Genomic DNA, 15,501 nt, shown 5'->3' with positions numbered 1-15,501 from the left:
GGGTTGGATTTGCTCTTTTCATGCCACATATTATTTCAACATTATCTTGTTAGGGTTTTCCAGTCAGACAGTGGACTGTTTTGTAAAATTTCACGAGGGTCATCGAGGGTGGGTCGGAATGTATCTGTCACAATTAACAAGAGTTCACTGTACTTTTTCAGGTCTGCTTTGTCGAAAACTCCATGTTTTTTTTTTTTTTTGCTCAAGGACCACTACCTAAATTGCATTTCCCTTTTCTCAACAGTCACCGAGGTTCTTGCCTACATATATTGCATTTTTGCCTTTGCTTCATATTGCAAGAGAAAATTAACGATTTCCAAATTCTTCTGTTTGAACCATACACCTCCTTGCCAGTAAAGGGTATTGCTTGGTAGTAGAGCGAGGATGTGTCAAAAAACGAAGAATTCTCTCTGCTTTTTGAACTTGTACATTACCCAAAGGAAGAAACCCGGTAGATGCTTCTTCAAAAATAGCTCTTTGAAAATCTTAAATGTACCTGCACAGACTGACTGACAAAAGACATTTAAGAACTACAGCCTCAAGCACTTCACACATTCACAGTGAGCTGTAGAGGCGCTGTTAAGTGGATTGTGTGTTCCTGTCAGAGAGAGTGTTTCAAGCGAGTCAAGTCTTAATGCTGAATTAGCCCGGTAGTCCTTTCCTGTGTATTTATGGTACAGGCATGACAGTGGTATCAGTCCTCTTATTGCTGTCCAAGCAACGAAGGCTGACTTTAATGTTACAATTCTGCACCTGCATTTAATAATATAACTTAAGGAGAAACCAACCCAAAATTCATTTTTACAATAATATGTTCTATGCGCCTCCACGAGTCAAAACACGGCGTTCTGATTAATATTGCGTTTGTGGAATATGAGTCAAGCAGTCAAATCCATTTTTGTCCATGTCAGGGGGCGGCCATTTTGCCACTTGCTGTCAACTGAAAATGACATCACAGTTGCTCAGGGCTCAGGTAACAACCAATCATGACTCAGCTTCAGAAAAGGGCTCAGGTAACAACCAATCATGACTCAGCTTCAGAAAACAGCTGAGCCATGTGATGTCATTTTCAGTTGACAGCAAGTGGCAAAATGGCCGACCCCCGAGATGGCTAAAACGTGTGGATTTTGTTGTTTAACTCTACAAACGCTATATAAATCATAATGCAGTGTTTTAGCTAGTGGAAGCTTATAGAACATATTTTTGTGAAGAATTTCTTTGGGTTGACCTCCGCTTTAAGTGTTTTGCTATAATGTTTTTCGTGTGAATGGGCTGTTCTGAGTTTCAGGTTTATTAAAAGGGACACCTGAAAGATAACTTCTACACTACCAAATCTGTAGAGGAGCCATTGAACAAAAATTCACTCAAATACCAAACAATTGATTGAGGTTTGCATTCTGTTCCAGTTTATGGATTTGTGTCATTGACTTAACCAGAATTCCAAACTAGGATTGTGTTGTTTTCTAGGACACCCCGGTTATACAACACTTTTTTTTCTCTCTCGTGGCATTATTTAATAGGGAATATTACAGAAAATAAATTCTTCCACATTACGAAATAGCTTAAATTCTCCGTACCCAACAAATGAAACTGAAATGTTTTTTTTTTCTTTTTTTTTTAAATCTCTAGGTTCATCGAGAGTCACACTTTCGGCTTTGAGCATTTCCGTGACTTCGTCTTCAAAAGAACAAGGGAGTCCTTTTTTAGACGTGGCTTTGATTCATTGGCAAGTCCCACACAGGCGAATCAGGTAAATGCACTTCTCTCTTTGTAATTAATTGATATTTGACTTGATACTTTTACTAATCCCTAATCAAAAAGTAAAGCAAAAATCATATTCAGTTAGGCTATTGGCTGAACAGCTCTGACTAGTTTCCTAGTTCCTATAACAATAACAGAAACATCTTAATCTTATCTTTTAACGCTTCACAGATGTGCTGTGTACCTGTCAAATAGAAAGAGTTTCTTTTTACCTATGGAATGAAAGAGTGACAGCAAAAGAAAGGGAGCAAGCGGATGTCTGTTACCTCCATAAAAGCAGCGGCCGTGTGGGTGGATGTACATGTGAGTGCAGGCTGAGTGGGAAGTGGGTATTGAGTGGGAAGAGAAGAGCTGCTTTAGTGAGACGATCAACACCAAGGTCCGCTGAAAGGCAGTCACGCTTTTATGGGCTCTCATTGTTTCCTGCACAAATTTCCAGGTAGTGAGATTGGTGACGGGGGTTGGATAAGAGCCTTTTTATTTGTGCTTTCTGGAGTCTATTTAATTTGTGTTAAGGCCAGTGGCTGGGCGTGCAGTTTAGTTTTATTTTGAATCAAAAACTGCGGAGCTGCAAGTAAGTTTATAGAAACAGAGTCACAGATACGCAATCTGTCCCAAGACACTAGCTCGATTTCTTGGGATTTATAACGTTTTCCCCATAGAATAAGGGAATGAATGTGTTTTTACCTCCCACCATCATAAAACTGCCACAGATGTTATGAAGGAACATTTTAAGATTCTTAACAGTCAGACAAGTGGTAATATTAATCATGTAGAAGTTAGTGTATAAAATACAATGAATATTGAAAATTCAGGATTCAGTGACTTCCCCGCTAAAAAGTTTTGTAATTGCTTATGGATGCCGCTACATAGTGGCAAAGCACTACTTTTGTTGACATGAAGTGTCAACCTACTTCATCATAGTTCCGTGGCACCAAGATACTACAGTATAAGATGGTAGCAAAGCACTACTTTTGTCTAAATAGAGCTCCTAAACTCATCTCAATGTAATTCCTTGACTTCAAGATGCTGCACGATTGCAGCAAAGCACTGCTTTTGACTAAATGAAGCTCCTCAACTCACTGCCATCCATGGCTTTCCCAAAATATCTGTGACTAACGCACGGTTGTCTAGTCTCGCCCATTGAGTTTGAATGACAGATACAATTATTTCATGATACGCGGGGGGACAAGACTGATAAGATTGATAGCACTCTCATGTAGACACGGTTACACTGTGAATATGGAGCTGAAGCCAGCAAATTTCTAGCTCAGATGCTAGGGTGAAGCCTTTCTAGAACAGGACACCCGCCTGCCCGCTTAAGCTCACTTTAGCTGCCTTGACATCATTGCCTCTATTGCAGTCAAAATGTATGGTCGCCGGTTTGTCGGGCCTTTATGTAAATGGACCGTTTGTCATATTTGAACAGATAATGCGAGGTAGAATTTCTACTATTATTTGAAAAAGACCCAGTGCCTCATAAGCTCCTTTGCAGCTCTCCAGCTCCTGCAGTGAGTCGGCCCTGAGAGGAGAGCCCTGCAATGCAGCATCTGTGTGACGTACACACACACACACACACACACACACGCACACGCACTCCCCCCACACACACACACACTGAGATGCTGGCATGTGAATGTGTTCAGAACGTAGGAGGAAGATAGAAAAAAGGCAGAGAAAGCGGAGAGGAGGGGAAAGATGAAGGCTGATGGAAGCTGGGGGAGGAGTGTGTAGGTGGAAGGACAATACCAGGAGGAAGGTAAAGAGGTAGGAAGAAATAACAGGTGGGAGGAAGACTCATGGGTGGAAAAAAAGCAAAGAAATTAGACTAATGACACATATAAGAGCCACCAGGAAAAACACTGCAAAATGTCATTATTATTCCAATTCACTGACTAAACACAGTCAGAATGTGTACTAGATGTGATTCAAGCCAGAAGCCACTTTGTAAGAACGTGTCCTGTAGAGAGAGAAATTCAGGGCAAGTGTGTGTGCGCGCACGTGCATCGGTAGAGCTATAACCCGGTACTGTCAGCACGGTCTTCACTCTATCGACTAGGCCGGTCATTCCTTATGGATTGTGTCTTCCCGCGGAATGTGATAGAATGACTCCCTTCCAGCCCAGGTCAATTATTGTTAAGGTGCCCTTCCACAAGATGGTGAACCGATCTGCTGAATGTCTCCAGTAGGAGCCTGAACGTTAGCAGCATCTGTTATGCCCGGCCAGCAATTTGCCGTAATTTACCGTAAAAAAAGCCATCGCAAAGCATGTGCCTCAAGTTTAAATAGTCACCGGTTAAATCAGTAACTTAAACCCCTGCATTAATATGAAAAATCATGTACTGTAGATGTAATATCATTCAAAAGACATTTCAATTTGAACATATAGACTGTATCATTAGCATTTGGAAGATGAGACAGTGAGATGTGATACATCTTCTATGCATGTATTTTTTGATATGAGGCATTTGGTGGGATTGCAAAATTGAATGGGAAGATCGTTAGAAAAACACAAGTTGAACAAAAATAGATCAAAAACTTTGGCCAGGAGCAAAACATGCAAAAATAATAATAATATTAATAATATTAATAATAATACAGTTACTTTTGTAAATAGCTAATTTAACACAAATTATTAATCACAAAAATAGCCAGCACTATAACAAAGTGTATTAAAGGAGACCTCACCAAAATAACTACATTTCTTGAGCCTTCTATGAGCCAAACCATTTTAAAATACCATCTTTTTGGAAAACACTAAAGGAAATTGCCTCCAATATTGCATTTTGTTGCAATTTACTATATTTGAATTCACGGTATCTATATACTCCTGTATTTCGAGCTCAGTCTAAAAATACTGTAAAAGGTTATTTACGTCTGCTGATTCAGTCATGGAAAAACGCTTCGTCAGTGTGCCATCACAGAGCAGGTGAAAAGAGCAGATCAGTCAGCCTTCTGTGCATGTGTAACACTTCTGATGCGATGCACACGGCAATATGTTGAACATTTTGTGGCAGGAGATGGTTCACTTCAAAAATTAAAAAAAACAAATACGTTTTTTATGGAGCTGCAGTTGCACTGATAAATTGAACTAGCATAAAAATCATTTTGCTTACTAACCAGCTGTAAAATTCTGTTGTGTAGCTTGTTTTAGCATCATTACAGAAAAATGAAAAGGTTATCAAGTCAAAATTGAGATTGTGCCTACAACACATTTTATCCAATGCAATTGCTCAATACTACATGGACAAAATTCCAGCTCTTTTTCATTCATAGATTTTTTTTTCCAAACATAATTAATTTAGTACAACTCTGCCATTTTGCATTGAGTCCATTCACTTGATTTTGTCACTGCTTACTCAACTCTGTTCATCCACCCAGAAACAGACTTGAGAGAATCCCTGCGGCCAAGTGCCACAGGCCTTTTGCCAATTGCTGCAAACTCTCTGCTCACTTTAAATGAGTGCACCCCAATGGCTTTGTCGAAAAACCTCGAGTTTCCTTTCAGGACCAAGTTTGCCTATGGCGTACTATACACCAAAAATCCTCCAGCAAATGTGAGCCGTTGATTGCAAATGATCTGTCACTGTGCACCTTTTGTGTGGGTGTATCATAAGACACTGCGTCATCTGGCGATTTGCAGTTTTAAAAGATCATGCGTTCCGTGTCAAAAATGTACACAGGTGGTTGTCTTCCCAGCCAGTCCACCACTGAGGGAGGACGCTCAAGTTGGATGCGAAGGTCAGCCATCAAATACAAAGTGACCCCCAACATCAGACAGGCTGGAGCAAGACAGGATGACAACTTCATTTTGATATTTTACGACTTTTAATAAATAGGAGTGCTGCTCGAGCAGGGTCACAGTGGCGGAAGACGAGCCGGGACATTGACGAAGTCTTCAAATGAGACGGGCCATTCTGAGTGGAGGAGTCAGTGCGGTGTGTGCAATACAGAGTCTCTATTGGGCTGTCAGTCTCATATCCGTTGAGCTGAGTCATGCAAATCCGGACGATTATTCATTTAGGCTTTGAGCTTAAGCACTCTATATTAAATATTCAACGACGCCATTCTCTGGCAGGTGGACTGATGCATTGGTATTGTGCTTGTCTGATTGATGTGCTTCGGACTGAGTTTTTGAGCCTTTCATTACATTGGCCTCCATTTACTCGTCGATTTCCCGTGTTTGAGGATACTTTCACACAAGGAACCCTTAATCTGTTTTAATCACATTTAATTTATTTCAGGTCATTTGGTCAGAAGTGAACACCACAATTGAAGTCTGGTGTGGAGCAAATCAACCAGTCTCCAAACAAAGTGGCGCAGCGGTGAAAAAGAAATCAGACCTTGATTCAATCAAACTAGCGAATGAAAAGAATCGTTTTGAACGACAATGGAAGTGAACAGTTTAAAAGTGGTCTGAGACTCAATTTGTCTTCATGGTCCACAAAGAATTGACACATGGCTTCATGAGATGTGTCCAGTGGTGACTGACCAATGCTCAATGTAGCAGCATTGTGTGGTAGTTTTTTTTCTTCTTCCGGGTACTCTGTTATGATTTGTGTGGTTGAGTTAGGCAGGTGTGCACTCAAAAAGTATTGAATTACAAAAAAATGGAAATCAAGGCACTTTGGAATAATCAAGAAACTAAATAAACGAAAGTCCCTCCCAAAAAAAACGATTCAAAGAAACAAACAAATAGTCAGACAGAACTAGCTATGACATTGGGATGTAACAAGTGACAGATAAGAACCGATAAGGACTGCAGAAACCAGGCAACTAAAAACCTTTTGGCAAATTCCAATCTTGTCAGGGTCACGTTGCAGTGAACATTATCCAGAGCTGGGCATTTTACTAAAAATGGAGCGTCCGTTATTCATCATCCGTCTGCAGCCTGGGTACCCTTCCGTTGTCCTTCATTCGCCCCTTTTTTCTGGGCGGAAAAAAATAGTACCCGTCTTTAAGCCGGTCTGCCTCTAATTAAAATTTTTAAAATTAAATCTTGACATGTCCTCTGGCCTCCTCTTGTCTGCTTTGCTCTCCTTGATCTGACATCGCTAACTTAGCACTTAACATGCTGAGTTGTGACCATGCCTGCCTCTCCTCCCTCCTCACAGAAGGAGAGACATCCCTCAACCTCCCTCCCCTGTCCTGAGCTTGTGCCAGCATGGCAGATGACCGACAGCCAGAAGACGGTGCCGCTCAGTGGGACCCTTCGAGGGGCCAGGAGTCCACCGGTACCCACGGGGCCAATGGTTTCTCATCTTCCTCGTACAGGACATGCCAGACCGGTGGGGCTCACACGACCGCTGCCCCCTTCTCTGCAAGGGAGAACGGGTTCAATGGGGAGTTAACTGGCGCTCATGCCATAACTGCAGGTATGTATCATCTCGGTTTTACAGCTCGGCAGATGACTTGTTCCAAACTTAACAAAGAAGCGGTAATCAGGTTTGTGTTTGTAATCCTTCTCTGTATCTTTTGTTTGTGTTGCTTTTCTTGCACGCTTACATGAAACCGATGTTTGTGTAATGCGCGTGTGTTATCGACGGGGTTGTGTGGGTTTGCGGCACACTGTGCCCAACCTGAATCTCGTGCAGTTATTAAACGTGCTCTAATTACAACGTTAAATCTGTGTGTCTACCCCTCGGCCCCCAGCTCACCCTCACTGACACTCCGGAGACAGAAATTGTGATGCACCAGTGGTGTTACCATGACAACGGGTCCCCTACCAATTTCTTTTACCAGAGCTTTTGTTCTTTTTTGCCATCAGCTTGCCTTGGAGCTGCTAACCAGATGACGATACTTAACGATAAGATAAGAAGCAATTCTAGTGTCAAGCCTGTGCTGGAGTCAAATCTTGATGAAAATATTTTTGACTGTAGTTCCAGTAACTCTTACTCTTAGCTTACTTTATAGTGGAATATGTACAAAAATGGAATCATGATCATTTGTATTGCAGGGTAAGCCAGTCCTGCTATTATTATGCAGAAATGATAGAATAGAAAGAAACGGATAGATTTATGCTTGATTTTTTTTTTTAACGTGTCTCGGCTCTTGCATTGGAGACTGCTTACCAGAGGGCGCTTTTTCTTCCTCTTCCTCCGAATTAGCCAAGTTGTCGGTTAAATCAAATCCATTTAGCACCATTACAAAACAGAATGGACTCTAACTACATTACACTCTGGGAAAATAGTACACTTTAATTTTGTTTCCATTCCTTCAAGTCAGACATAGCCGACTGTTTTTATGAATGCTCGATCAAGAAAATTCCGTGCGATCAATAAGATTCTCAAGAAACAATCAATGAACTAATCCATTTTTAATTCCCATCCCTTGCGCATATGGTGACTTTGACATGCTGTGGAAAACTGCAGAGAATCGCTGACACTCGATAATCCTCCAGCCTTGAGCGTTCTCAAAGTCAGCTCTTCAGATGCAACAAGAACCTGTGAAGCACTAAATTGCCTCCTTGACATTATGTTAAGCCTGGAGCTCACTATGTTGTCTTTTTTTTTTTTTTGGCCTCAAAGAGGTCAAGAGCAACATGCTCCAAACTACTTAAGCGCAAAACAAAACATGAGTAGTTTAGAAAATGGCGTTAGCATGCAAACTCAAAATATTTTGCTTATTGCATTTAAAGGGGAAGTCAACCCAATCATTTTTTTTTAAGAATGTGTATGACATTACAGTTGCTCAGGGTTCAGATAACGACCAATCATGGCTCAGTTTTAGATAACAGGTGAGCTGTGTTTGTTCATTACCTGAGCCCTGAGCAACTGTGACGTCATTGTCTGTCGACAGCAAGTGACCGCCCCTTGAGATGCCGAAAAACAGGTGGATTTTGTTGCTTAACTCAAATTCAATATTAATGAGAGCGCCTTGTTTCAACTAGTGGGCCTGCATCGAGCAAATTCTTGAAAACCATTTTGGGGGTTGACTTCCGCTTTAATATTCAGTGATGGTTGCTTATTGGGTTAATAGAATATAACATATTATCATGTAATGTAATGTAATGTAATATGTTTTTTTTTTCTTCTAGTGAGCATATACACCACCCAGTATTTTTATTATTTGCTTGTAAAATACTCTAAAATCATCATCATCATCATGTTTGCAGCATCTGGTAGAAAAGCCGCAGTGGCTCACCAGTCTGTTGTCAAGGAAACCACTTTATTTGTACGTTTTGGATGCTGACTGGTTTTACATCCAGTGGCACTTTCTGTGCCTTCCCATTGAGAGCGAGCGCCTGTGTGCATGTGTTGCAATCCCTCTGTGTGTTTGTGTTGACTCAGGGCTTCTCGTATCTGCCTTGAGATGAAACATTCTCATCTTTACCACATGCAATAGAGTATATTCCTTCCGTTCGAGCTAAACAGCTAAAGTATTAATTTTTCATTGCAGATATTATGTGGCCTCTCTGTTTTTGTGTCCTGGGTATAAAGTCCTTTTGGTCGTTATTTTATTTGACATGTTTGTGTTAGATAAATGCTGATTGAGGCTGATCAAGCAAGTTTTCATCACTGCCAGCATGCTTTGTGAATGTGACAAGGTCATTTCTTTACTCCACCATCCCTTTGTGAATCTATACTGATATTTTTCCGTAACTCTGAGGCCTGAAAATTTTGGAACAAAGACAAAGAGTCAGTTACAAGTATGAAAACATTGTCACCTATGAGCTAAAATGTGTTTGAAATTGTGTGTTTGTGGTCCTTCATGTGCATTTTAAATCAACCATGCCGTGTTAAGGTTTTTAGCTAGACGAGCGTCTTCATCATTTAACTGGCCACTTGTACAATCAGTTAAAGTTGCTTGATTTAAACAGCAGCAGAGTGTGAAAGCTGAGATCGGATCAGGATTGAAGTAGAATTGAAATTACAGCCTCTGACCCTGCGTTTACCTGACGTTCTTTTTCACGATCAATGTTTGAATAAAAAAAGGTTTAAGTGATACTTGTAAATTATATTTGTGGACTATTCCTTGGCATTAACAGACTTCAGTGTTTAAATTCTAAATAGGATAACTACCCGGATTTATGCTAATAATAAAATTGAACCTCTAAAGTCAAACATACCATATTTTTCTGCAACTATGTTCTGATAATTTTTTCTTAGTATCCTTTAGTCATCTGAGATTAACTCACAAGATTTTCTTCGTATTTCTGTGTTCAGAGCAAGTGTCCGCAAGGATCGTGCAGGAAGTGACTGCCGAGGCAGTGGCGGTACTAAAGGGGGAACAGGAGAGTCAAAGGCTGCCATCAGGTTTGCCACACGCGCTCACAAAAATATGCATCGGCTACAACATTACAATACATTTGCATTTAAGAACATCCGGTACAAGAGCTGTATAAATAAAGCCAACCTTTCACGAATATAAAATACACCGAACCCCCATTTATCGTGGATAACGACCAATTTTAGCTCAGCTTCAGAAAACTGGTGAGCTGTGATTTCGTGGTTTTTCTGAGCCCTGAGGGTCTGTGATGTCATTTCCAGTCGACAGAAGTGACAAAATGGCCGCCCCCTGAGATGGCTAAAACGGGTGGATTTTGCTGCTTAGCTCATCTTTTATACTAACCATATTGACTTTTTCAACTAGTGGGCCTGCATAGAACATATCCTTGAAAAAAATATGTTTGGGTTGACTTCCCCGTTGAAAACCCATAAAAAAACAATTGCTTATGAAACCGATAAAGCGAGAGCAAGAAAGCGTTCTGTATTATTATTATTATTGTTGTGGTTGTAATTTGCGGTGTGCGTTGAACTGCACTGCAGCATACACGCGCAATATCCATCACACCGAACTGCAATAAAGTAATGATCATTGTTAAATCCCAACCTCTCTGGCAGTGTCAATGCGACCTCAAAATGATCAGCCTTATAAAGACAGAATCTTTGATGCAGCTTCAATAGATTTAAACACTGTAAAATTCAACGCAGACCACAAGGCTCTCAATATCATTTCTTCAATTGCAGTTGAAGACACCACCAATTTACCTCCATCTCCGCCTCCTTCACCGGCTGCAGAGCAATTTGGTCCTCTTGAGCAAGGTAGGCCAAAGAATGACAAGTGTTCTCTATATATAAGCGTGTGTCTCCAATGGATGTTTTTTCTCCTCTTGCATCATCGGCAAATTGGAATCGCTGAGGGCTTAGGGATTACTCTGTCCCAACAGACCATCCAGAGTTCATAACAAGCTAATTTTCATTTTATTTCAGTGGCAGATTTTCGCATGCTCCATCCTCCTTATTTTGAAGCAATAACTGACAGGTTGGCTCCCGAAGAATGGTCAAATCAACCATGTTAGGACTAGTTTTATTTTAACCATTGTTTTCTTCCATTTCCCCCCTCTAACCTGCATACCTCACAGTCTCCCCACATACTAATATGACAGCCTTGTAACTATTTGTTACATGTCTATTCATGGTGTTTTTTGGCAGCTGTCAGTGTTTTCTGTGTGTGACTCTGGGCTTTTAGGGCTCAGCACTGTAGATGGGACTCATGTTGAAAAGGGCATCTGTGTATGATATCTTGAGACAGGTTACAAAATAGAATTAGGATTGAAGCTGATGAGAAATGTGCAAGTTCTAGTAATGCAGCTAGTTACCTTAGCCGCTTGCGTTGACTCAAGATCCTCCAAATCGATGACGAAATAGGCTTCTCCTAAATGTGAGTAGAATTGTTTGGATAATACAGTTTTGGATTTGTTTGATAGTAAATGGGTTATTATGCTTGATTGTCTTACCGAGTGGTAGTTAAAAATCATCAGGGAGGTTTGTGATTATTTATTTATTTATTCAAAGGGGCCCTAAAATTAGAATGGGTTTACAGCAGCAGAATTACATTTGACAGTTTTGGTAATCCCTGACAATAGAAATTATGCTTTGGTTAGATTGTTGTTTAAATGATGTTTTAGCACTGTTGGTGTTTAATTACAGTACCTGCTGGTATATCTCACCTATTAAGCATTGATATCATTCTTTAACTAAGCAGTACAGGTTTAGTCACTTTCTTAAAAACTACATAGAGCCGGCCTGACAACCTTGGTCTCTAATCAGTTGCTCGTGATAGTCACCTCATCCATGTCTGTGTGTGCCATGTCGTTTTTGTAACCCCTTTCTGATTTCCTTGAATTTTTATTTGCCAATGTTCAATGGGCTCTTTGCATAATACAGCAGCGCCGTGATGTCATATCCGTTGGCGATAATCCGATTCACCCTTTTCTGCTTTGGCAAACTATCACAGCCGTGTATGTGTCTTTTAAAAGATCAACTGGTTTCTTTCCAAAAGCAACACAAATAATACTCTGAATATTGTTGTGTTCCAGTGTGCACATTGCCATCCAAATTTAACCACATTTTAAGATACCACGAATTTACCAACGAGGTTCTCACTCATGATTATGTACGTATATTGCTTTGTTCAAATCCATGCATTGCATAAATACATTGCATTAAAAGGAGAATTAGACTCGTTAAAGAGAGCGATCCCAGAACTGAAAATTAATTGTATATTTGGATTTAAAAAAATTGCCGCCTCGCTTCAATTAGGGTAAGCTGGGGATAAACCTAACCATAATGTTAAACAGCCCTACATTTGCACTGTGATTTTTTTTTTTCGTGTTTCTTCTTGAGTCCAAAGGACTTTTATTTGATATTAATGTTGAAAACAGATTAAAAATAATTAAAATAATCACTCCACAACAACACAATTTTAGCTACAGTATTTTCTGCCTAAATGACTGTAAATGTTCATAATAACGTTACTACAGTACCACAAGCATATCGTTCATCAATTTTTTTTAATTTTCTTATTTTTACGTGAATGGTGTTTCCACTTTTCATACATCGCATTAATGTGAAAATGAAAAAAAAATCAAAAATTGGACATAAGTGTCTTTCACAGGACAGTGACGATATTTTATAATTAACCAGGATTGTTTATTAGTATATTGATAACCTATATCTAATGTGATCACAAAGTTATTGAAGAATACTGACTTTATACATACTCTTGTACCCGTAGAAGAGGAGAAACACATACTTGTCTAAATTGTTGCTCGGTGTTCTGGACGAGGTTTTACAAAGATGATGTACTATACGTCTGTGAATGGTAGTTTGGATCAGCCCTGCAAACACTGCATGTAGAATAACAGTTTTCCGAAAGAACTAGCCGAATTTAGTCAGCGCAGGAGATTATGTGCAAAGAGACCATTTTCTTTTGCCAATGTTTCCCCTCAACTGTTAAGAAAATGTCCATTTTAAACAACTGCTTATAACTGCTACCGTTGATATTGCTAACGTAAAGCTCCTCAATTAAAAAAAAACAAAAAAACATTTACACATTTTGTACAGCTAAAAATCAAGCAAGAAACATTACAGTTCAACCTGTAAGGTGTAAACTTTAAACTCCAAACTAGACTTTGGAGGTTCACAGGTTGTCATAAGCCCTTAGTGGTGCAGTATTATTCCTGGCTCAAGATTTTGTAAGTCCATTAAATAATTTATAAACCGACCAATTATTCAATGTACCAAAAACAATAATTTATGAATTAAATCATAGAAATAGCTGTTAGCAAACATTTTTATCAGATATTTTATTTCACTGTATTTTTGCATTAATTCTTTATGATTTATATTATTCATTTATTTATTTCTTCATATTATAGTGCAGACAAATTTTTAAAATGGACATTTTTGTTTGAGGTGTTCCATCAAGCACCCTCCCCACGCCCCCTTTACGTCCCCTTTTATTTCTTCCTCATCGTTCGTGTCCAGATTTCCCTGCAGTTCTTCTCCTTGTGTCTGTCTTGTTTGTAGATGTAGGGGATGAGGAGGAGGCAGGCCCTCTCCGCCGCTTCCAAAATTCTCGGGAGAGGTGCAAGTTCCTCGCCCCCTCCATCTCAGTTTCTGTGCCTGAGGACGACCCCTACCACTCCGACGAGGAGTACTATGAGCACCCCTTGTTCAGCCCAGAGTGGACGCACTCGGGTGCCCGCCCCATGGGGCAGGCTGTGGCCTTTAGACAGATTGAAGGTGAACCACGCACGGTTCCTCTTTGCCGTCGCTCAACCCCTCCACCCGTTACTTTCCTTTTTCTCTTTTGAACATCTCCCTCATCTGTGTTGTGCCTTCGTCCCGGCATCTCTCCACCCTTCCGTCTCTCCATTTGTCAGTTAGTCCTTCATCTTTGTGTGTTTGCGTGTCCTTGTGATTGTCCATTCGCTCGAAATCTGAGAGATTTCAGATTTGTTAAACGTCATATTCCTATCATTGAATTCACCTATCATTGCTACTTGTGTTTGCAATCATGCTTAGGTCAACACACTGTAGGGGCGTCCCACGAAGGAGGACAGTTATTATTGAGATTCCGTCAATGGACGTAGGATATGGTGATAAGGTGTAAGGTTTTAGTGGCGAAAACAAGGTTATATAGTACATCAATTAATGCAGTTGAGTTACCCAAGGTTAGCCACTTTTGACCTGACTTATAATTGTAAACAAATCATTCGACTTGCGCAAGCACATGCTCGCAAACCTGTGGGGAAAAAAATGCATCAATCTGCTGCTGTTCTCTCTCGTTTCTTCTTTAGTAGTGTTTGGCTTGGAGGATGTGTTTTATTGATCCTGGAGTATAGTTTGCATATCTATATTGAATCAATTTTTTCCTGTTAAGTAAATTGGATAAGGCATGGTTGGTGGGACCGAAAGGAAAAACATTATCCTTCCAAGATTGTTCTTCACACGGTCATAAGGACATGAATAATAAATAGTCAATGTGAAGTGCCATACATCCTTAAAGCCAATATAATAAGCATACCCACATGCAATACACCGTGCCTATCTGTGATGTATCTGTGAACACTTTGGATCATCTCAAAGTGTCTCTTCATTGGTTATGTTTTCACACTGCCCCAAGTCTGTGTTGCCTGTAGTCTTAATGTGTCCCCCTCTCACCCTGTTTTTGAGAAGAAGAGACCATGGAGGCTCTTACAGCTGAATACGAGGAGGAGGTTGAAGAGGAGGATGATGAGGATGAGGAAGAGGATGAGGAGGATGAGGAGGAGAGTGCAGAGGCAGCTCTTGATGAGCAGCAATGGAGCGGGGAAGAGCCTGACCTGGACATCCCCGAAGCCGAAGTTTTAGAGCAGGCAGAGGCCGTAGACATAGCCCCGGATCTAGACCTGGGGCCGGCTGAGGCAGCTAGTGCTCCTGGAGGAAGCTCTTTGGACAGAGAGGAGGAGGAGGAGGAGGAAGCAGAGGGTGAGGAGAGCCCTGAGTCAGGTGTGTCCTCCCCTCTGCGCACCCTGCCTGCATGTTAACAGCTTGTCCACTGTATACGAATGCCAGATGTGTCAAGGGGCAGGAGAATTCCAGCGTTATTCAGGTGGAATGGCAAATCATTGGCCCCCTGCACTGTTGTGTCTGCAAGGCAACACAGGCTTGCTAGCGGAAAAAGCCATATTACCTTAACTTTAATGTAGTTACATTCCTATCCTTGTTATGCCTGTGTTTTCTTATTGTTGCTCTTGTTTGGGGCTGGCTCATCTTTACTGGTATGAGTATGTGTTGCACCCGCAATCATGCTTTTGATCACCAGCTATAAGCTTCCAGGATTGTCATTATGTTTACACCGATGGCTTGGTGCTGGTATACCAGTGCATTGCATTTATGTAATCTTTAACCATTATTTCAGTGGTCACTCATTGGCAGGGAATGGCAGGGGATTTGAGGTTGGCTCTCATTT

The 15,501-nt window shown here is 40.6% G+C and overlaps 1 protein-coding gene across 6 annotated transcripts in view; it reads left to right on the top strand.

Moving 5' to 3' along the window:
* The window catches only part of map2 (microtubule-associated protein 2), a 50,097-nt gene that overhangs the window by 16,763 nt on the left and 17,833 nt on the right, over positions 1–15,501 (top strand). For 4 of the 6 annotated variants that reach the window (XM_086052572.1, XM_086052571.1, XM_086052570.1 and 1 more), the window contains 6 exons: positions 1,630–1,750; positions 6,876–7,136; positions 9,927–10,016; positions 10,731–10,805; positions 13,575–13,790; positions 14,727–15,038. In XM_086052572.1, coding sequence (XP_085908698.1) covers positions 6,926–7,136; positions 9,927–10,016; positions 10,731–10,805; positions 13,575–13,790; positions 14,727–15,038 — 904 coding nt within the window. In that variant the 5' untranslated portion in view covers positions 1,630–1,750; positions 6,876–6,925. The remainder of the gene's footprint in view (positions 1–1,629; positions 1,751–6,875; positions 7,137–9,926; positions 10,017–10,730; positions 10,806–13,574; positions 13,791–14,726; positions 15,039–15,501) is intronic. The other 2 variants (XM_086052575.1, XM_086052574.1) reach the window with 1 other exon arrangement.

Source organism: Filicampus tigris, chromosome 14 (assembly GCF_054856515.1).
Source record: "Filicampus tigris isolate MCC_2025a chromosome 14, RoL_Ftig_1.0, whole genome shotgun sequence".
Classification (NCBI taxonomy): Eukaryota; Metazoa; Chordata; class Actinopteri; order Syngnathiformes; family Syngnathidae; genus Filicampus; species Filicampus tigris.
The sequence above is the reverse complement of the archived record's forward strand: the minus strand, read 5'-3'. Positions and strand labels throughout refer to the sequence as shown.